The sequence below is a fragment of the Eptesicus fuscus genome, chromosome 6 (genome assembly GCF_027574615.1).
Source record: "Eptesicus fuscus isolate TK198812 chromosome 6, DD_ASM_mEF_20220401, whole genome shotgun sequence".
Lineage (NCBI taxonomy): Eukaryota > Metazoa > Chordata > Mammalia > Chiroptera > Vespertilionidae > Eptesicus > Eptesicus fuscus.
The window spans coordinates 105,568,585-105,590,825 of record NC_072478.1 but is presented as its reverse complement, the minus strand read 5'-3'; the positions used below and the strand labels follow the sequence as shown (position 1 = coordinate 105,590,825).

The following is a 22,241-nucleotide window of genomic DNA, read 5'->3' as shown; positions in this document are numbered from 1 at the left end:
CAGCCAATGGGCGGCCCGGGGGAGGGGCACCCGTGGGAGCGGCGGTAGGAACTGTCGCGAGTCCGGGAGCGCGTCAGGCTCTGCACCCATGGAACGAGCCGAAGGGCTGAGGTGAGCGGTGCTTGCAGTGTCCCCGCGCCGTCGCCCTTTTGAAGGCGCACGGCGTTCCTGCAAGGGAGGGAGACATGACCGGGGCGTTTGGGGATCCTGCAGGCGAGCAGGCCCCGGAGAGGGCTCCTCAGCGCTCCGCCCACCGCTGCCACTTCGGGAGCACGGGGCGGCCGGGGCGGCGCGGGGAGCGGCCCGCTCCCGGGCAGGCTGAGCCCAGACGCCGCCGCACGTCCATGGACCTGAAGTCCCAGTGTACTGAAGGGTTCTCTCTTTTTTTTGTGGAAAAGAATTGAGGTTATTTGGAGGAGGCTTCAAGGGATATGCTCATTTGCATGGCCGCCGTTTAAAAAATGCAGAACCTCTCTGTCTGCTTGCGAATGCGATTACTGGCTGGAGAGCTCCGCCGAATTCGGGGTGGCGAGTCTTCGGCGGGTTCTGTGCATTCAGTGTCAGGTCCCTGAACCCAAGTTCGCCGCGTTTAAGTGTTTTGTCCCCCGCCCCTCCAAGTAAATACCAGAAATGGACCTGAGGCCTGGGGCCCCTGTGCTCTGTGACTCCCGTTATCGCCCCGTTTACTAGGACTCAAGTTCCTGAACACATGGGACGCGGTCTTGGGATGAGCAGGGGTCTGCCAGGCGGGAGAGGGAGAGGGGAGCCGCCTAGACCGAGAGAGCCAATAGACCAGGAGCAGCGAGCACCATGTGGGGGACGTGTCCAGGGGAGGCCTGGAGAGAAGGAGCAAGTGAAGGAGACGGGTTCAGTTATGACTCCGTGTTAACCTTCCTACAGCAGACAGAGGGACGCTGCTAAGTTTTTCAGCAGAAAAATGATTTGACCAGACTGGTGCTTTCTAAAGTAGCTGTGGTGGTAGCATGGAGGATGGGTTGGAGTAGGGAGCAAGTGGAGACAAACAGGGTTGGAAAATTCTGAAAGCAGGTGCAGCCCTAGCTGGTTTGGCTCAGTGGATGGAGCGTCGGCCTGTGGACTGAAGGGTCCCGGGTTCGATTCCCGTCGTCGAGGGCGTGTACCTCGGTTGCAGGCTCCCAGCCCTGGGCCGGGCATGCAGGAGGCAACCGATCGATGTGTCTCTCACTTTGATGTTTCCCTGCCTCTCTCTCTCCTTCTCCTTTCCACTGAGGATTAAAAAAAAAAAAAAAAAGCAGGGAGAGCCAGAACTCTGAGGGCCTTTAAGGCAGCAGCTGGCAGCCTGGACTCGGAGCAGGGATTCAAAGGCAGCTCTGGGAACAGGTTTACAACCGGCACCCAGGCTCTCAGGGGGCTTTGGTTTTGACACAAGCACTTTGTATTTCCCATCATACTCTTGGTTTTGCAAATTGTGTGAGAAGTGTTGCTTTCTCTTCTCAAGAAAGAAGATCCCATCCTTGCAAGAAATCATTGACCCATAGGTTGAGGGGCACATGTGTCTCCTCCATGTAGATCCCAGTATCATTAGATTTTTAAATATCTATTGCATTCGTAGTATCTAGTCCAGTGATGGCGAACCTATGACACGCGTGTCAGCACTGACACGCGTAGCCATTACTGATGACACGCGGCCGCATGCCGAGGATGAAACATTTGCTGCTCCTGAGGATGAAACATTTGCGACTAGAGTCTTGGAGTTAGTTTTTTCCTCAAAGTGACACACTACCCGAGTTATGCTCAGTTTTTTGGCGAAGTTTGACACACCAAGCTCAAAAGGTTGCCCCTCACTGCTCTAGTCAGAAGATTTTTTGACAAATGTTTAAGAATTGTAGAACAACATTTTTAAAATATATATTTTATTGATTTTTTACAGAGAGGAAGGGAGGGGGATAGAGAGCTAGAAACATCGATGAGAGAGAAACATCGATCAGCTGCCTCCTGCACACCTCCTACTGGGATGTGTCCACAACCAAAGTACATGCCCTTGACCAGAATCAAACCTGGGACCCTTGAGTCCTCAGACGGATGCTCTATCCACTGAGCCAAACGGGATAGGGCTAGATCAACATTTAATATTTATGAATGTAATAATGCATATGTTTGTATAACAAATGAACACGTTAGCCCCGTTAACTATTAACAGAGATGAATCACTTCCCACCCGTTGAAACCGGGATGAAAAATACATAAATGCATACTTGCCTTGTTTCTTGTAACTGGTTTCTTTAGTACAGAACTTGCTAAGGTCATCAAACCCATCGATCGGAGGTCAGTCCATCAGATTTGTTCTGGGCAGGTGGTCCTGAGTCTAAGTTCTGCTGTGAAGGAGTTGGTGGAAAATAGCGTGGATGCCGGTGCCACTAATATTGGTAAGTTTGGGAGACTTAAGCCACAAGAAGTATCCAGTTTATGCTGTTTTATTCACGTAACATTGGTTACTGTCATAAGACACTCAATTATATTCTTAACTTAAATTTAGTTAATAAAGTAAATTACTATGTGCTAGGTAGCAATAATAATAGCAGTTAACTTTTATTGTGTTCTTGCTATGTGCTAGGCAGACATTGTGTGAAGAACTATGGATGGGATACCTTATTTAATCTGGAATAATCTTACGAGACAGGAATTATTACTATTGTAACTCTTTTTTTTTTTTTTAATATATTTTATTGATTTTTCACAGAGAGAAAGGGAGAGGGATAGAGAGCTAGAAACATCGATGAGAGAGATACATCGACCAGCTGCCTCCTGCACACACCCCACTGGGGATGTGCCCGCAACCAATGTACATGCCCTTGACCGGAATCGAACCTGGGACCTTTCAATCCGCAGACCGACGCTCTATCCACTGAGCCAAACCGGTTTTGGCAGTAACTCTTATCTTTATTTTACAAAGGAGGAAGTTAAGGCGCAAGGAATTTACTTTTTTTTGTTTTTGAGGATATAAAGCTAGTAAAATATGACCCCAGGAAGTCTGATTACAAAGCCTGTTTTCTTTTTAAAAAAAAAATATTTTTATTGATTTTAGAGAGGAAGGGAAAGGGAGAGAGAGAGATAGAAACATTAATGATGAGAGAGAATCATGGATCGGCTGCCTTCTGCATGCCCCACACTGGGGATCGAGCCTGCAACCCAGGCATGTGCCCTTGACTGGAATTGAACCCGGGACCTTTCAGTCCGCAGGCCCATGCTCTATCCACTGAGCCAAACCAGCTAGGCCAAAGCCTGTTTTCTTTAATGAGTATGTTAAAATTATTCTTTTTAAAGAGAGAAAGGAAAGAAAACAAAACAAAACTATTTTATTAGTACTAGTAAATAGCAAAGAAGGACTTGAAAAAATAAAATGACAATAGTACATTTAAATAAGTGCAGTTATGACTCAAATTTTCCTATGTATGTTATAAATACTGTCACTATAAGGCTTTTATATGGATCACTTCTTTGAAAAATAAATATTTTGTCCTTAGATCTAAGGCTTAAAGACTATGGGGTGGATCTCATTGAAGTTTCAGACAATGGATGTGGGGTAGAAGAAGAAAACTTCGAAGGCTTAAGTAAGTTGAATTTTTCTAACCCTGTTTTAAAATATGTGGGCAAAATATTTCAAAACTAGAGGCCCGGTGCATGAAATTCGTGCACGGGGGGGGGGGTGTGTCTCTCAGCTCAGCCTGCACCCTCTCCAATCTGGGACCCCTCAAAGGATGTCCAACTGCCCGTTTAGGCCCGATCCTACCTGGATCGGGCCTAAACGGGCAGTTGGACATCCCTCTCACAATCCAGGACTGCTGGCTCCCAACTGCTCGCCTGCCTGCCTTCCTGATTGCCCCTAACCGCTTCTGCTTGCCAGCCTGATCACCCCCTAACCACTCCCCTGCCAGCCTGATTGATGCCTAACTGATACCTAACTGCTCCCCTGCCAGCCTGTTTGCCCCTAACTGTCCTCCCCTGCAGGCCTGGTCACCCTTAACTGCTCTCCCCTGCAGGCCTGGGTCCCCCCAACTGCCCTTCCCTGCAGGCCTGGTCGCCCCCAACTTCCCTCCTCTGCCGGCCTGGTCACCCCTAACTGCCCTCCCCTGCAGGCTTGATCGCCCCCAACTGCCCTCCCTTACAGGCCTGGTCCCTCCCAACTGCCCTCCCCTGCTGGCCTGATCGCCTACAACTGCCCTCCCTTGCAGACCTGGCCCCTCCCAACTGCCCTCACCTGCTGGCCATCTTGTGGTGGCCATCTTGTGTCCACATGGGAGCAGTCATTTTTGACCACGTGGGGGCAGCCATCTTGTGTGTTGGAGTGACAGTCAATTTGCATATTATCCTTTTATTAGATAGGATAGAGGCCTGGTGCATGCATGGAGGCTGGCTGGTTTGCCCTGAAGGGTGTCCTGGATCAGGGTGGGGGTTCCCTTGGGGCATGGGGGCGGCCTGGGGGAGGGGCCTGTGCTGGTTTGCAGGCTGGCCACGCCCCCCGGCGACCCAAGCAGAAGCCCTGGTATCTGGGATTTATTTATCTTCTATAATTGAAACTTTGTAGCCTTGAGCGGAGCCAAGCCTCCTGCTTGCTCTGTGGCTACAGCCATTTTTGTTGGGATTTATTTATCTTCTATAATTGAAACTTTGTAGCCTTCAGCGGAGCCAAGCCTCTTGCTTTCTCGGTGGCCACAGCCACTTTTGTTGGGATTTATTTATCTTCTATAATTGAAACTTTGTAGCCTTGAGCGGAGGCCTGGGCCCGCCAGGGCAGGCGGAAAGCTTGGCTTCCTCCATTGCTGGGGGCAACTCAAGCCTCCTGCTCTCTCCAGCTCCCTGGCTGCTGCCATTTTTGTTGGGATTTATTTATCTTCTATAATTGAAACTTTGTAGCCTTGAGTGGTGGCCTGGGCCCACCAGGGCAGGTGGAAAGCTTGGCTTCCTCCATTGCCGGGGGCAACCCAAGCCTCCTGCTCTCTCTGTGGCCGCAGCCATCTTGGTTGGGTTAATTTGCATACTTGCTCCTGATTGGCTGGTGGGCCTGGCTTGTTGGTGTAGCGGAGGTGCGGTCAATTTGCCTATTGCTCTTTTATTAGATAGCATTTTGAGTAAACACTAAAACAGCTTTTCAAAGCCAGTTACTTTGGTGGGCATTGTGTATGTTCATTGCTATACCCCTTCAGATATCCTGAGCCGCATTTTGTACCTCTCTTCCAGCTCTGAAACATCACACTTCTAAGATTCAAGAGTTTGCTGACCTAACTCAGGTTGAAACTTTCGGCTTTCGGGGGGAAGCTCTGAGCTCACTTTGTGCACTGAGGTGATGCAATATTTTAATCTACTAACAACTCTGTAAAAAATCTTTCTGAAAATTAAAAAGCATAATTAGAATCATTATTATTTACACCTCGTCATCTTGAGTGTCTCAACTTTTCACTTCTGCATTCTGTTTTATCTTACTATCAATCTGAGTGATAATGCCTCTGAAATGTAAGCAATGAATGAATGAAATGAAGCAAATAGTATCGTAAAAAAATTGTTACCTTGGTCAAGCAGTGACTTCTCAATTAAAAAAAAACCATACATTTTTTATTGATGTCAGAGAGGAAAGGAGAGGGAGAGAGAGATTGAAACATCAATGATGAGAGAGAATCATCGATTGGCTGCCTCTTGCATGTGCTCGCAACCCGGGTATGTTCCCTTGAGCAGAATCGAAGCTGGGACCCCTCTGTCCACAGGCCGACGCTCTATCCACTGAGCCAAACCAGCTAGGGCTAACTTCTCAATTTTAAAATAACAGATAATAAATTATAGATGCTATTGGTTTTAATTTCAATTTTTGAACTATAATATCTTTTGGATCCTTTTAAAAATTTTTGTTAGAACACTAGTAACAAATCAGAAAGAAATTTTTATTTGTGAATATATAAGTTTTGAGATCTTTTACTCCTTTGCAGTTTAACAAAAAAAAAAAACAAATTTCAAAGTTCTTATCAAAACAGAGCATTTACAGCTGGCTGGTGTGGCTTAGTGGTTGAGCGTCGACCTATGAACCAGGAGGTCATGGTTTGATTACGGTCAGGACTCATGCCCGGGTTGCAGGCTCAATCCCCAGTAGGGGGTATGCAGGAGGCAGCTGATCAATAATTCCCTCATCACGGTTTCTATCTCAGTTTCCCTCTCCCTTCCTCTCTCTGAAATCAAGAAAAACATATTTTTACCATAAATCAACAAAAAGCATTTTCAGAACTCTCTGTCATACCTTAGATTTTATAATGATTCCTCACCCATTTGAACTCTCTTGATTATCTCAGAGGATTCATCATCTCTTAGAGTCTTGAGAGAACAGAAGTGAGAAAGTGAGTGTGTGATGTCCTGATGTCCAACACCAGTGAGTCTCTGACTGACCAGGCCTCACCTGGCATTCTCTTCCAGTGACGTCACCATTTCTACCTGCCACTCATCTGCGAAGGTTGGGACTCGACTAGTGTTTGATCACAATGGGAAAATTATCCAGAAAACCCCATACCCACGGCCCAGAGGGACGACAGTCAGTGTCCAGCAGCTGTTTTACACACTGCCTGTGCGCCATAAGGAGTTTCAAAGGAATATTAAAAAGGTGCGGTCAGTTCAGGACCCAGAAACATTGAGACTGTTAGGAACACCCACAGCAGAAGATCTGCTAGAACGCTTCACTCTCCTCTTGTTCTCTTATTGAGTCGTGTGCCTGTGCTTTTTAAACAGGAATTTGCCAAGATGGTCCATGTCCTCCACGCGTACTGTATCATTTCCTCGGGCATCCGTCTAAGTTGCACCAATCAGGTGGGACAAGGAAAACGGCAGCCTGTGGTGGGCACAAGCGGAAGCTCCAGCGTAAGGGACAATATTGGATCTGTGTTTGGGCAGAAACAGGTATATCTTACGCTCTAGCGCCTAAGCCAGGTTTCTATTGTCCTTTAGGACAGAATGGAGAATAAAATCGGAGAACTGATATTCTTGGGTATCTGTCACAAAAATTAATGTTGAATGCTGAGAGTTTTTATTTCACTCTTGTAGAGAATAAAATAATACTTTTACTCTCTGTCTGAAAATATATCAAGTATTATGGGCAATATGTTGATTATGGATAAGCAGGAGCTAAGTTTCATCTTTCTAGAGGAAAATAAAAATTTAGTGCAAAAAGCAGCTGACGAAATTCTTTATTTTATTTTATTTTTTTAAATATATTTTTAAATATATTTTATTGATTTTTTACAGAGAGGAAGGGAGATTGATAGAGAGTCAGAAACATCAATGAGAGAGAAACATCGATCAGCTGCCTCCTGCACACCCCCTACTGGGGATGTGCCCGCAACCAAGGTACATGCCCTTGACCAGAATCGAACCTGGGACCCTTGAGTCCGCAGGCCGATGCTCTATCCACTGAGCCAAACCGGTTTCGGCATTTTTTTTTTTTAAATATAATTTATTGATTTTTTACAGAGAGGAAGAGAGAGGGATAGAGAGTTAGAAACATTGATGAGAGAGAAACATCGATCAGCTGCCTCTTGCACACCCCCTACATGGGATGTGCCCGCAACCAAGGTACATACCCTTGACCGGAATTGAACCTGGGACCCTTGAGTCTGCAGGCCGACGCTCTATCCACTGAGCCAAACCGGTTTCGGCACGAAATTCTTTTTGCTCTTACTGTGGTTAGTTGACTAGGAAAGGAAACACAAGAACCCCCAGGTCTTCCTTTCTGCAGTTAGGTCCCCGCGGTCCTTCCGGAAATCACTGAATCCCGGTTTCTTCTAGTTGCAGAGCCTCATTCCTTTTGTTCAGCTGCCCCCTAGTGACAGCGTCTGTGAAGAGTTCGGGCTCAGCTGCTCAGATGCTCTGCAAAATCAGTTTTGGTGAGTGGATTGCCTCCAGGAAAATGACAATCAAGTACTTTTTTCTTGAGTTTTTTCTTTTTAAAGCTAGTGCTTTTAAGGCTTTTAGTTTCTTTTGTTCATTATAAACCTGTAAGCAGTGTTACTGCTGAAGAAGAGATGTAGATGAAGGAGTCAGTTACTTAATTCTGGGTATTATCAATATTCTGGGTATGTGGTCGGCAAACTCATTAGTTAACAGAGCCAAATATCAACAGTACAATGATTGAAATTTCTTTTGAGAGCCTAATTTTTTAAACTTAAACTTCTTCTAATGCCACTTCTTCAACATAGACTAGCCCAGGCCATGGTATTTTGTGGAAGAGCCACACTCAAGGGGCCAAGGAGCCGCATGTGGCTTGCGAGCCGCAGTTTGCCGACCACGGTTCTGGGTAACTGGTGTGTTTTAGGGGTTTCCTATTGAGTTAGTCTTTGTAGCAAAGGTTACGTTTAGTGAACAATTAGAAAAGTTTAAAAAAATTATTTTGTGTATAATGTTTTACTTTATTGGGATCTGGCAGAGAGCAGTGGAGGCTGTGTTTCCTTTAATTCATGCCTTACCCGAGGTCCAGTCCAGCGTCATTACTTTTAATGTAAGAACAGTAGACAGTTTCCATAAGCAGGGCTGGGCCTGTGGGGCCTGGATTGCTTACTCTCCCTCCACTTGCCTTTGGCCTTTGCCTGGAATTAAAGACGGGGGATTCGTTTACGTTAAGGCATCATTCTTACGGAAATGCAAGTGTTCCTGAGGTGGATCTCCGGTGGAGTAAGCACCTTACCAGCGCCTCAGGAGATACGCGTTTGCTAACAGAGCAGATTTTAAAAGGGCAGGCAATGCGGGCAGAGATCCTGGTGACAAATAGTCGGATTCCCTGGATAGCTGGTGGGGACAGCACGAAGGTTCTGGAATGTGAGTTTGCAGTGAGACCCACTCCTTGTGTGGAGGCCCAGGATCTACTAGGGAAGGTGAGAGGAGAGCTGAAGCAAATCGTTTTGAACCCGTGGCATTGCCTGTGGTGGATTTGGTCTACCGGAGCGTTCGAGCCTTCCAGAAGGTCCGTGTCCTTCTTGTGACTCACTGGAAGGGAACACAGGTGCACATTAACTGAAATGTTAGTACTTCGTTGCAGGCACCAGGTGTTATGTTTTTATTTCTCTTCTACTTTAAGAATGTGCCATATCCTACGTGTTTCTAATCCTTTTCACTCTGGACTCCTGCCCTTGTTCACACTGAACAGTGTCTCGGGTTTCATCTCTCACTGTACTCATGGTGTTGGACGGAGTTCAACCGACAGACAATTCTTTTTTATCAATTGGCGGCCGTGTGACCCAGCAAAGGTATACATTTTTTTTGTGTGCAAGTTTTTTTTAAGTCATACAAATACATTTCTATGTCCATTTGAATGTGTTTTATGGGTATTTAAACCGCACCTGCAATGTTGGGCATTTTTTTCAAGAGCATCTTTAGATTGGAAAAAGATTCAGTCGTAGGGGTCTATGATGGAGGGGCACAAGGAATCTTTTTTGGGTGATGGCTGTATTCATTATCTTGATTGTATACTTTAAGTACGTGTAACTTACTGCAGGCCAATTATACCTCACGAAAGCTGTTAAAAATGTATCCCTTTAGTGGTGGGTTAGAATAGCATGTTGTTAGAACCTTGGGAGAAGGGAACACTTACTTTTTTCTAATCTTTGTTTTGTTTGTAGGTTTCCAGACTTGTGAACGAGGTCTATCACATGTATAACCGACATCAGTACCCATTTGTTGTTCTTAATATTGCTGTTGATTCGGGTAAGTTCCACTGACATTTCAGTAAAATCGGTGACTTACTCCTAAAATAATACAATGAAAGTGTAAAGCTCTGATACGACTGGAAACAGACTCTTATAGTAACAACTAATGGCCATGTATTTTTTAAAATATATTTTTATAGATTTCAGAGAGGAAAGGAGAGGGAGAGAGAGTTAGAAACATCAATGATGAGAGAGAATTGGGGATGAGAATGGAGCCTGCAACTCAGGCACGTGCCCTTGACCAGAATCAAACCCGGGACCCTTCACTCGCAGGCCGATGCTCTATCCACTGAGCCAAATCGACTAGGGCCATTTTTTTTTTTTTTTACAGGCTTTCAATTTTATTTCACAGACTTTTATTTGTTATATTTTTAATACAGATTTTTCTGCTTTCTACTTGAAACTGTGTTAATTGTATTAGAAAAATGTGCCTTTTTCATGTCAACCAAGGGAGAATGTCCTCCCTGATTTAGAAAATAATTTATTTCGTATTTTTCTTACGATTTTTAAAATTCTGGTTTATTGCTATCCAGTATTTTTTCTAAGTACTTAGAAAATACATATGTGCACACCTTAAAAATTTGTAATGACCTCTCTATCTATCCATATGCTTTGGGTGAGAAAAGAATTTTGGTTAATTTTGTATGGTACTTTTTGTCCTTAGATATAAACATTTTCTTCACTATGCCATTAAAAATTATTCAGAAACATGACTTTAATAGCTATATTTATTATATTCCAGTGTATGGATATATCTTCATTTTAAACTTTTTTGTTCAGTTTTTAGAAATTTAAATACTGTCCTTATAATTAAATCATTATCTATATATTTGATATTCCCTTTAGATAAATTCCTAGAATTAGAATGACTGCACTAGTGGAAATGATTGTGGTGTACCAATTTACACATCTACCAACAATGTATTAGGTATTATACTTTTTAACCAAATTTGGTAGGTGATAAAGTGACTTCTTCCTTTAGTTTGCAGTTTTATTATACACTGGAGGCCTGGTGCATGAAATTCGTGCACTTGGGGAGTGGGGGGGTCCCTCAGCCAGGCCTGCACCCTCTTGCAGTCAGGGAGCCCTCGGGGGATGTCCTACTGATGGCTTAGGCCCACTCCCCCCAGGGCTCCCGCTCAACCAGAAGCCAGGCTCACGGCTGGCGAGAGCAGTGGCAGGGAGCAGGCCTAAGCCGTCAGTCAGATATCCGTGGCACTGCTGTGGAGGCGGGAGAAGCTCCCACCACCACCACTGCGCTCACCAGCCATGAGCCCAGCTTCTGGCTGAGCGGCGCTCCCTGGTTGTTCTGCCGTTGGGCTGAAACCGGCTCTCTGACATCCCCCAAGGGGTCCCAGATTGTGAGAGGGTGCAGGCCAGGCGTAGGGACCCCACTGGTGCACGATCGGAGCTGGGGAGGGATGCAGGAGGTTGGCCAGCTGGGGAGGGACTGTGGGAGGGCTCCTGGGTGTGTCCAACCCGTCTTGCTCAGTCCCAATTGGCTGGACCCCAGCAGCAAGCTAACCTACTGGTTGGAGCGTCTGCCCCCTAGTGGTCAGTACATGTCATAGCGAGCAGTTGAGCAGCCTTAGCATATCGTTAGCATATTATGCTTTGATTGGTTGAACGGCCGACTGGACACTTAGCATATTAGGCTTTTATTATATAGGATTTTCATGTGCTTATTTATTCTTTTTCTTGTGCAATTCACTCATTCAAATCTTTGCATATTTTTTCTATTTACAAAATTGATCATCTTTTCCTTGTTTATTTGAAGGACCTAATTTTATAGTTTATGAATAATAATTTGGACACTGTAATGTCTTTAATAGTACATTTGGTCAGTACAAGTGAATAAAATAGTAGGTAGGGGAATTTCTGTTGTCATAGGTGAATTTAAACACAGTAAGTGTCTTTTCTTTTTTTTGCCTTAGGATGTGTTGATATCAATGTCACTCCAGATAAAAGGCAAATTTTCCTACAAGAGGAGAAGCTTCTGTTGGCAGTTTTAAAGACATCTTTGATAGGAATGTTCGATAGTGATGCCAGCAAACTGAACGTCAGTCAGCAGCCACTGCTGGATAGTGAAGGTAAAAGACTGCAAGTATATCAACAGCTTCTAAAACATAGCTGTTGTGATACTTTCCTACAGGAGGCAACCAGTGAATGCATGACTGTGTAGAGCAATGCATTGATATTTCTCTCTCTCTTTCTCTCTCTAAAATAAAAAAGAAAGAACATAAGTCACCATTAGTGCACATTAGTGCACAGGGATGTGTTCTTACTGGAACTCAGTTGAATGCTGTGCAAGCCTTTTCATTTTCAGAGTTCTGAGAAAGTTGATTTTGACAGTTTTTGCCCATTTTCTCATCCCTTTGAGGGAGGAGGGAGTTTTTGGAGGCCCTCACCGTTGGGTATTTCCAGTTTGGGGCTATAATGCACAAAGCTGTGGTGGACACCCTCGTCCATGGCTTTGTCAGTATAGGCCAGCGTTTCTGACGGGGGAGGCGGGCTGGGTCCCAGGCAAGCACACGTTTAGGTTTAGGGGACACGCCCAGAGCGCTCACACGCGGTGTATCAGCCTCTGCCACCAGCCGTGTGGGAGCATCCCATTCCATCCTTGTCCGCGTGAATGCTTGTTTGCATTCTGCCCTTCTGGTGAGCAGACCTGGGCATCGTGAGAGGTTTTCATTTGTCTCTCTCTGTGGTTAACGTCGGACAGTTTTCATGCTTTCTCAGTTTGTATCTCCTCTGTAGTGGCGCTGTTCCTCTTATTCCTGACGCTCTCCTCTGTTCCTCTCTGCCTAGGCCACTTACTGAAACCGCGCTGGGCAGAGACGGAAAAGCCTCTGCCGGAGAAGCAGGCGAGGCCCGCTTCGCTAGCGACGCGCGGGGAAGAGAGAAGGGCGGTGACCATCTCCAGGCTGCGGGAGGCCTTTTCTCTGCGGCACTCCGCAGGGAACAGGCCTCAGAACAGGCAGGTTTCTCCGAGACAGAAGAGAAGCGTGCCGTCTTCCAGGCCCGCAGACGCCCTCTGCCCCCAGGCGCCCCGCTCAGGCGCAGGCTGGGCCGGCCCTCCAGGAGGGGGCATGAGTCCAGATGAGGACACAGCGGAGGCGGAGAGGGACTCAGGGCATGGCAGTACCTCCACAGGCTCAGAGGAGGGGTTCAGCACCCCGGACACGGGCAGTCACTCCAGCAGCGACCGAGCAGCCAGCTCCCCGGAAGACGGGTCTTCACAAGAAAAGATGGAGTCGTGCGAGAAGCTGCCTGAAACTGGGCATCGTTTTTCAGACATGGAATGCCATTTAGAACAAGAAGACAGTGGATGTAAATTTAGAATGTGGCCTCAGCCAACTAACCTCTCAAACACCAAGCGTTTTAAACAAGAAGGAATTCCTTTCAGTTCTGACGCCCCTCAGAAGTCGGTTAATACGCAGAACATGCCGGAGTCTCAGGTTGACGTCGCTGTTAAAATTAACAAGAAGATCGTGCCCCTGGACTTTTCCCTGAGGTCTTTAAGTACACGCGTGAAGCGGTTACACCACCAAGAGCAGCGCAGAGGCGAGCAGAATTACAGGAGGTTCCGGGCAAAGATTTGTCCTGGAGAGAATCAAGCCGCAGAAGAGGAGCTAAGGAAGGAGATAAGGTAAAGAATATCCTTGCTCATTGGTGTGTGCGTGAGCCAAAGGCCGATCCTTCCAGAGTCAGCTTTTGCTCCTCTGGGTGTTGCGTGCTCTGCTGTGATGGCCTCTCTTCTGGGTCAGGCCTGGGTGTGGCTCTGCCTGGGCACCGGCGCCTGGTCCTCTGGCTCCTGCCGCCTGTCAGGGTGGTCCTCCCTGGGGTCTTCCCTGCACCACAGACTTGTATCTCAGAACGTCAGACTTGCCCCATTTTCCTCCCTTTCTCCCTCCCTCTAGAAGATTCTAAATTGGGAGCCAGTTTGATTCCACAAAGCGGCCATTGTCCACAAAGCGGCCAGTGCATCCCTGGCAAGGCTTTCTCCATTCACCAACTTCTTCTCACTGCCTCGCACAGCCACCAGATACATTTGCTATAAAGAACTCTTTCTGCTGCCCAAAACCGTGCGAGAATTTCCCCGTTGGATGGCCTTAGCATGCATGTCCTGTCTGTCCGTCCAAGTCAGTGGATGCCTTGATCCTGATTTCATTCCTCTTCCTCAAGGTTTTCAGCCCACAGCGACTTTTTTCCCCTGTAAGGAATTCATGGCACTTTTGATGCATGTTGCTGTCTTCCATTTCAGTTGTATTAGGAAAAAGTAGAACACAATGTCAAACCTGTGGTTTTAAGAAGGTCACTCAGGGTTAGGCTAAGGGAAAGGAGTCAATTTAAAGAAAAATATTAATAATACAGATAATAGAAAACACTGCCCCCTTTTTCTGTCAGTAATCACGTACAACATCGTGACTTGTTAAAATGTTGAATTCTGAAATGCTTAACTTTTGTCTTTTTAAACTTTGCCTTGCGGTTGACTGAACAGAGTGCAGCTGTGTAATGACACTGAACTTTTGTAGCACTTTCCGTGTGGACCACATAGGCTTTGCCTAATTTGTAATATAAATTCTTTTTGTTTTAATATATTTGTATTTATTCCAGAGAGGAAGGGAGAGGGAGAGAGAATCATTGATTGGTTGCCTCCCGCACCTCCCCCCCCCCCCCCCCCCAGGGATCAAGCCCGTAACCCAGTCATGTTCCCTGACTCAAAATCGAACTGTGACCTCCTGGTTCAGTGGTCGGCAAACTCATTAGTCCACAGAGCCAAATATCAACAGTACAACGATTGAAATTTCTTTGGAGAGCCAAATTTTTTAAACTTAAACTTCTTCTAACGCCACTTCTTCAAAACAGACTCGCCCAGGCCATGGTATTTTGTGGAAGAGCCACACTCAAGGGGCCAAAAAGCCGCATGTGGCTCGCGAGCCACAGTTTGCTGACCACGGTCCTGGTTCATAGGTCGATGTTCAACCACTGAGCCACAGCTGGGCTAGAGTATAAATTCTTCAAGACTTTTATGTTTTGTAATTCCTTTGCTATTCATAGTGCCTAGCTTACATTGAGAAAGGTCTTCAAGGAAATATTTCCTTTCAGGAGTGTGTAGTTAATTGGGAGTGTGTAGTTAATTGGGGTGAACTTCTTTGCACGTCATCTGGTAGAACTGTGAACTCGGATGCGGTGAAGAGAACCAGGTTCTCTCAGGTGCACGTCACTCACACACAGTCACAGCAGGTGTGTGCTTGAGAGGGCGCACACGTCGGGTGCCCCAAATAAAAGCTGCTTATCCTTTACCTTTCATTCTGTCAGCCCTCGAAAAGTGAAGTTAACTGCGATTTTAAAAAGAGATTTTCATTAATTCAGCAAGCACTTATTGATCACCTGTTATTGTGGTTCTTGATATTTTTTCATCCGAAAAATAGCCTTTTAAAATGTCTCACAATTAGCGTTTTCTCCATGCAGTAAGACCATGTTTGCCGAGATGGAAGTCATCGGTCAGTTTAACTTGGGGTTTATAATCACCAAACTGGACGCGGACCTCTTCATCGTGGACCAGCACGCCACGGACGAGAAGTACAACTTCGAGATGCTCCAGCAGCACACGGCGCTCCAGGGCCAGAGGCTCATCAGGCAGGTGCCCGGCGGGGTTCTGGATTTGCAGGGTCGTTGCCCTTCCCACATGTAAGATCTAATAGCTTACACGTGTGCCTATGTATTTACACATAGATTTGCCATGAGCAGCCCTACAGGAGATTTTTATACTTTTTAAAAAAAAATACATTTTATTGATTTTTACAGAGATGAAGGGAGAGGAATAGAGTTAGAAACATCGATGAAAGAGAAACATCGATCAGCCGCCTCCTGCACACCCCCTACTGGGTATGTGCCCGCAACCAAGGTACATGACCTTGACTGGAATCAACCCTGGGACCCTTTAGTCCACAGGCTGATGCTCTATCCACTGAGCCAAACCAGCTAGAGCAGATTTTTATACTTTTTACATAATGATAGTCATACTTGCCATTTACTGAGTGCTTATTATATGCCAGGCACTGTTGAAGCAATTTACGTGTATTAATTCACTTAATTCTCCCAAACTATGAGGTAGTCACTGTTACTATCATATCAACATTTCACTGGTGAGAAAACTAAGGCACATAGAGAGGTTCAGTAACTTGCTCAAGGTCACACAGTTGTGTTCTTATAAGTATCCAACATTTTAGCCATCGGAAAATGTCCGTCATTGGTTGGCCAGAAAACCCTTCTGATGAAAGGCAATTTTTAGTAAGTAGTACATCTGTTTATAGCACATGGAATGTGTGTGTTCAGGCAGCATTGTCTGTGTGTCAGTCCTCTGCTACCGTAGACTGTTCCAATGGCTAGTCACTGCAGAATCTGCATTTCCCTGTTCTTTGCCAGATTGAATATTGGCAACTGACCATAGGTGGTGTGATGGTATACCATGTAAACCAGAAGTATTTTCCTTTCTTTTTAAATGTTTATTGATTTCAGAGAGAAGAAGGGAGAGGGAGAGAGGGATAGAACATCAATGATGAGAATCCTTAATCAGCTATCTCCTGCAGGCCCTTCACTGGGGATCGAGCCTGCAACCCAGGCATGTGCCCTGACCGGGAATCAAACCGTGATCTCCTGGTACGTGGGTCAAGGCTCAACCACTGAGCCAAACTGGCTGGGCCAGAAGTCTTTTCTTAAGCAGAATTATAAGAAGAGGGCATGGATTTTCACTTGAGAAATTAAAATACATAGCAGAATAAACTCAGATCCCGACGTGAAGAAACAGTCACTGAGCTGGGGAAGCACAGGTTTTCCTTATAACATCGGGAGTGCTCTCGTTCCTGTGGGATGCACGAATTGTGTTGTTTTCAGTAGAAGCCAATGGCAATGGAAGGACCTTTAGTAAGCTGCTTGGTAAAATTTTCCTGGAGAATCCTTCCCTGACCCCCTCTTTCCAGGTCAAGTCTCACTTTCTGCTCCTAGGGCACTGGGTGTCTCTTCTTCCTGATTCTCAGTGTAGCTGTAGTTGTAATTTATTTGACTGTTTGATCAATGCCTTTCTTCCCCACTAGACTTACTCCACGAGGGCGGAGACCGGGTCTGCGCTTTCTTACCGGGTCTGCGCATTCTGTCTCCTGCCTTTACCAGTGTCTGTCTGACTCGGTAAACCCAGGAGGAGATGGCTGCATTGCCGGATGGTAGGTGGAGAGAGAAACAGCTCAGGCAGAGGAAGCCGTAGAGTACAAAACAAATGTTACTCCCTTTTCAAGTGCCTGTAATGACCTACCCCAGCTTTTCCAATTGTCTTTATTGTGAGGAGGGGGGGAAAAAACACACAAAAAAACCCCAGCATTTTAAAAAAAATGTTATATTGTTTTATTTAAGGAGAGGATTCAGAAAAAGACAGGTGGGAAGGCAGATTCATGAAAAGCAACTTACTTTTATACTTTAACTTCTGAAATGAACTTAAAACAAATTAAAAGAAAATTCTCGGAAAGTTTTGTGACAGGAAAGGCACACAGCTCAATAAAGTGTTACTATTCACGTTGCTTTTTGAAATGGATTCAAGAACTCACAGTATTGTTTTAATTTCATTTCTGCGTTATACCTGAATGTTTGACTTGAGGATATGGTTTGACTCTCTCCTGTGTTTTTCAGACCCCAGACTCTCAACCTAACTGCTGTCAATGAGGCCGTCCTGATAGAAAACCTGGAAATCTTCAGGAAGAATGGCTTTGATTTTGTTATCGATGAAAGTGGTGAGTTATTACTTAAGACTATAGAACGGTGCCCTTTTAGAGCTGGGACCAATCTTTGAGGTATTCTATAAGAAGTGAAGATGCTTGCCCTCTCTGTCAGATATTCAGGACAGGTAGCACTCAAACGAAACACATTTTTCAACTAATGAATTTTTTCTCCAAACTTTATTCTTTTAGCTCCCATCACCGAAAGGGCTAAGTTGATTTCCTTGCCAACTAGTAAAAATTGGACCTTCGGACCCCAGGACATCGACGAGCTGATCTTCATGCTGAGTGACAGCCCGGGGGTTATGTGCCGGCCTTCCCGCGTCAGGCAGATGTTTGCCTCCAGGGCCTGTCGAAAGTCTGTGAGTAAAGGAAGCTCATCGGCCAGGACCCCGAGGGTCTGCTCCCTCCGTAGTCCCCAGAAGTCCTCAGCTCAGCTGCTGAGCAGTCAGCGTTGTGCGTGCGGCCGTGACGGCCACAGGTCATTGTACAGATAGAGCCTCATCGCTTGTCAGCCTGACATGTCATCTCCACATGTCTGCGTTATCTTTGACTCTGCCCCACAATTACCGCTTTTTCTCTACTTGCATTAAGCATATTCTCTCTCAGAGGTGCGTTGACCGCAGCGCAGTTAGCTGTCCACGCATGTTGTCTGTCTGTGGGCCCTGTGGGTGTTAACAACGTTGGTAGGTAGAGAGCTGCTGCCCCGCCTGCACAGCACTGCAGGTCACACAGGTCCTTCCCAGGGCGCCGCGAAGCCTTGCACATCAACTCACTGCGCAGGCGCCGGAGAGGGGAGCAGTGGGTGACCGTTAGCCTGGTGTCCAGGTAACGTAAGGAATCTCTATCACCTGGCCCATTGGAAAGGCCAGGACGCCATTCCTTCAACACGTACCCTGGAGCCCCCGCTGTGTGGCCCACCCTGTGCCAGGTGCTGGGGCCCCCCAGAGGCACAGTGCAGATGAGGTCCTCGTCCTTGTGGAGCTTACAGCTTAGTGGGGAGAACTAGACAGCAAAGCAACACCAGCTTCAGGTGTAAGTTCAGTAAGGAGATTACAGCAGTATTGGGATAGGGCGTGCCCACAGAAAATTGAGGTGAGCAGTAGAGGGGGGGAGCAGGGAAAGGCTGTCGGATGAGATGACATCTGAGCTGACCCTTAGAAGATGAGAGGGAGCCCCTTGGGTCAGAACCTTCCAAACAGAAGAAACAGCGAGTGTGAAAGCTGCCGGGGGTTGAGCAAAGCTGGGGGCTGATCTGAGAGAAGCCCCGCATCCATGGCCCCACATCGGGTCCTGCTGGTCAGACCTGGGAGTGCTGCGTGTGTCGGGAGCCCCTGGAGGGGTGTCCTGGCTGAGAATAGATGAGGGGGTGTCAGGAATAAGGGCGGTGGGGAAAGCAGCAGCTTTTTACTTTGGGGCGTGGGTGGGACTCAGAACTCAGTTTAGATGCGTCATATTTGGGATTCCTCTAGATGGCAAGTGGAGGTGTCTAGAACAGTCCTATTAACGAGTCTCGAGCTCAGGGGAAATGTCAGTGCAGGAGATAAAATGTTAGGTGTACTTCACAGCCACGGGGTTGGATGAAATTACTCCAGAGGAGAGTTTAATTAGAGCAGGGAATAGGGCCTGGGACCTGACTTCCAGCCACAGAGATTTCTTTGATGAAGACCTAATATCAACCCCGCGCTGGAGTTTGTGAGAGAGTTGGGACTGGCCTGTGCCGAGAGCCAGACATTTAAAACTATGTCTTCATGTGACTCAGAGATCGGAGCCAGTGGCTGCTCCTTCCTGCCCACCTGCAGGTCCATTCAGCGGCAGCTCTTGTCCCCCGGGCGGCACAGCTCACCCTGCTGACTGTCCTGGCTTTCCTTGCCGCCTGAGGGTGCAGGCTCTGGCCATCCTGCCCTTCCAGCCCCGTTCGCTGCTCTTGTCTGCAGACCAGTCACCCTGGTCCCCTTCCCGCCTCCAGCCCTGAGTGCTGACCCGTCCCTCTGCCTGGATTCCCTGCCTCACATTCCTTCGTCACATCCCTGCTGCCTCTGCCCCTGGACCCTGAGCATCGACTGACGTGGCCTCTTCCCAGCACTTGGGCACAGCGCCCCTGAGTGATAGCTGTCTTGTTTCTGTTAACCTGTCTGTTGTCTGTGTCCCTTCAACGTGGCAGAGTGCTGCCCATATCCTGCCTCTAGGACTGTGTCACCACTCGCCACCTCTCCTTGTTCCTGAGGGCCTCCGTTTCTTGCTTTGCGTGGCATCGCCCATCTCCCTGTATCTGTCAGGTAGTGAATGGGTTATGGAGGAAAGGCAGGGCGAGGGCTACAGAGGGGTAGACGAGGAGAGCTGGTTCCCTGAGGAGGCAGGGGGCATAGGGCAGAAGCCCGAAGGGAGCGGGGAAGTGAGGCATGCCGACATTGGGGGAGAGTCTCCCAGTAGAGGGCACAGCCAATACCAAGGTCCTGAGGCCGGCACTGCCAGTGTGGCTGGAGTGGGGGGAGGGAAGGGATGTGCCTGTAAGTGCAGGCATGAAGGCAGTGAGGGCCAGATCAGGTGATGCACTTGCGCTGTTCCTCAGGTGAAGAGCCAGGAGCTCGGGCACCTTACAAAGGGATCACTGGCGGCCGAGTGGAGGGTGGTGGGTGAGGTGAGGGGGAGCAGGGAGGCTGTTAGGAGGTCACTGCAGTTGCCGAGATGACCGGTGAGGGTGGCTGGCACAGAGGTGGTGCTGGCGCCGTTGAGACTGGTTGGCTTCTGGGCGGGTGGCGGCATCTTGAGGAAAGGGGAAGGAGCCAGGGCGCGGCTGGGTTTCACAGGAAGGCGGGCGCCGAGAGGTGAAGGCAGTGATTGGGGGAAGACTTTTCAGGGAATGTTGTTGTTGAGTTGTAACCTTGTCCAGCTTTGTTTTAGAGGAAAATTCGGCTGAAGAGTTGTTATTCTAACACAGACCCAGTAACGCTTGAAACTGTTGTGTCTCGTATTCAGGTGATGATCGGAACTGCTCTTAACGCGAGTGAGATGAAGAAACTGATCACCCACATGGGTGAGATGGACCATCCCTGGAACTGTCCCCACGGCAGGCCGACCATGAGACACATCGCCAACCTGGATGTCATTTCTCAAAACTGACATTGTTTGTAGACTGGACTTTTCTGTTCTGCAAGGCAGGGTTTAGCCATTATGTTTCAAAATTAGCCTACTTAAAAAACAGCACGTAGCAGCGCCATTCGGAAATGATGTTGAGAGCCTTTTGCACCATGTGGAGTATTGCTGCAGTGTTTTTTGTTCTTAATTTACGTGTGTGTATGTGTGTCTCTGTGTGTGTGTGTGTGTGTGTGTGCCTCTGTGTGTGTGTGTACCTCTGTGTGTGTGTGTGTACCTCTGTGTGTGTGTATACCTGTGTGTGTGTGTCTGTGTGTGTGTGTACCTGTGTGTGTGTGTACCTCTGTGTGTGTGTCTCTGTGTGTGTGTGTGTACCTGTGTGTGTGTACCTCTGTGTGTGTGTCTCTCTGTGAGTGTGTGTGTACCTGTGTGTGTGTGTGTCTGTGTGTGTGTGTACCTCTGTGTGTGTGTCTGTGTCTGTGTGTGTCTGTGTGTGTGTCTGTGTGTGTGTGTCTGTGTGTGTGTGTACCTCTGTGTGTGTGTGTGTGTGTCTGTGTGTGTGTGTACCTCTGTGTGTGTGTGTGTGTGTGTGTCTGTGTGTGTCTGTGTGTGTGTGTACCTCTGTGTGTGTGTGTGTGTGTGTGTCTGTGTGTGTGTGTGTGTGTACCTCTGTGTGTGTGTGTGTGTGTGTACCTCTGTGTGTGTGTGTGTGTGTGTGTGTGTCTCTGTGTGTGTGTGTGTGTGTGTCTGTGTGTGTGTGTGTGTCTGTGTGTGTGTGTGTGTGTGTGTGTGTGTGTACCTCTGTGTGTGTGTGTGTGTGTGTGTGTACAGGCAAGAGCACGTTTTTTCAAAAACGGGAAGAGTACTTTGGGAGCCACCCAGGCCTCTGCCCTGGCCCAGCATTTTTCAGGCTGCGACGCTAAGCCTAATGATGAATAAGTCGGTAATGGTTTAATTTCATTTATTTAAAATTACGATCCTCTTGGCTCACTAGTTCTCAACCCTGATGTACATAAAAATTAAAAAAAAAAAAAGGAATAATCTGGAAAACCCAGTGGGGATTCTCTCTCTGGCTGGGAGAAAGGACCACGTGGAGCTGGGTCATGATTTTTAAATCTTCCCCGGTGCGGCCAGGGCAGCAAGGCACTGTTGTAGGCAAAGGGAAATAAAAGGTTTGGATTTGTCCATAATTTAACGTGATGTGGTTTCCTTGGGGTGTGAGCTGCAAGACATTCCAGTTACTGGCTCTGAGTGGTACTGAAGATGGAAGAATCCCTGTGTTTTGTCAAATCGCTTTTCATGGAATCTCATCCCATTTGAACTCTGCCAGAAATGCAGCTAAAAATGCCGTCTGTGGAGTCCAAGTGGTGGTGTGTACAGTGGCAAGTGTAGGCCACCCCCTGCTCTCGCCCTCCCTGCCCAGACCTCGGCCTCCTGGGAGAGAGGGTTTCCATTCCAAAACGTGGAATTCATTCTTCGCTGTAATGAGACAGCCAAGTGATAATTATTACCAGTTATTGTGTCAAGCTTAGGCTGGTGTGCCTGTCTGCAGGGCCTTATTTAATGTTTTCAAGAACTCTGCAAATTGGGGTTTCTGGCCTCAAAGATGGCCATGTCCTAATCCCAGACCCTTGAATATGGGGCTTTGTAGATGTAAGAAATG

At 47.2% G+C, this 22,241-nt stretch overlaps 1 protein-coding gene across 1 annotated transcript; it reads left to right on the top strand.

Annotated features, from left to right (window-relative positions):
- Positions 1 to 31: 31 nt before the first annotated feature.
- On the top strand, positions 32 to 20,807 carry PMS2 (PMS1 homolog 2, mismatch repair system component). The gene is made up of 15 exons (XM_054718185.1): positions 32 to 111; positions 2,266 to 2,405; positions 3,504 to 3,590; positions 5,218 to 5,320; positions 6,436 to 6,619; positions 6,745 to 6,912; positions 7,798 to 7,895; positions 9,152 to 9,251; positions 9,624 to 9,708; positions 11,645 to 11,800; positions 12,519 to 13,359; positions 15,186 to 15,353; positions 17,397 to 17,497; positions 17,675 to 17,844; positions 20,462 to 20,807. Exons 1-15 carry the CDS (start codon positions 89 to 91, stop codon positions 20,603 to 20,605), a joined length of 2,568 nt encoding a protein of 855 aa, XP_054574160.1. The 5' UTR covers positions 32 to 88; the 3' UTR covers positions 20,606 to 20,807.
- Positions 20,808 to 22,241: the final 1,434 nt, after the last annotated feature.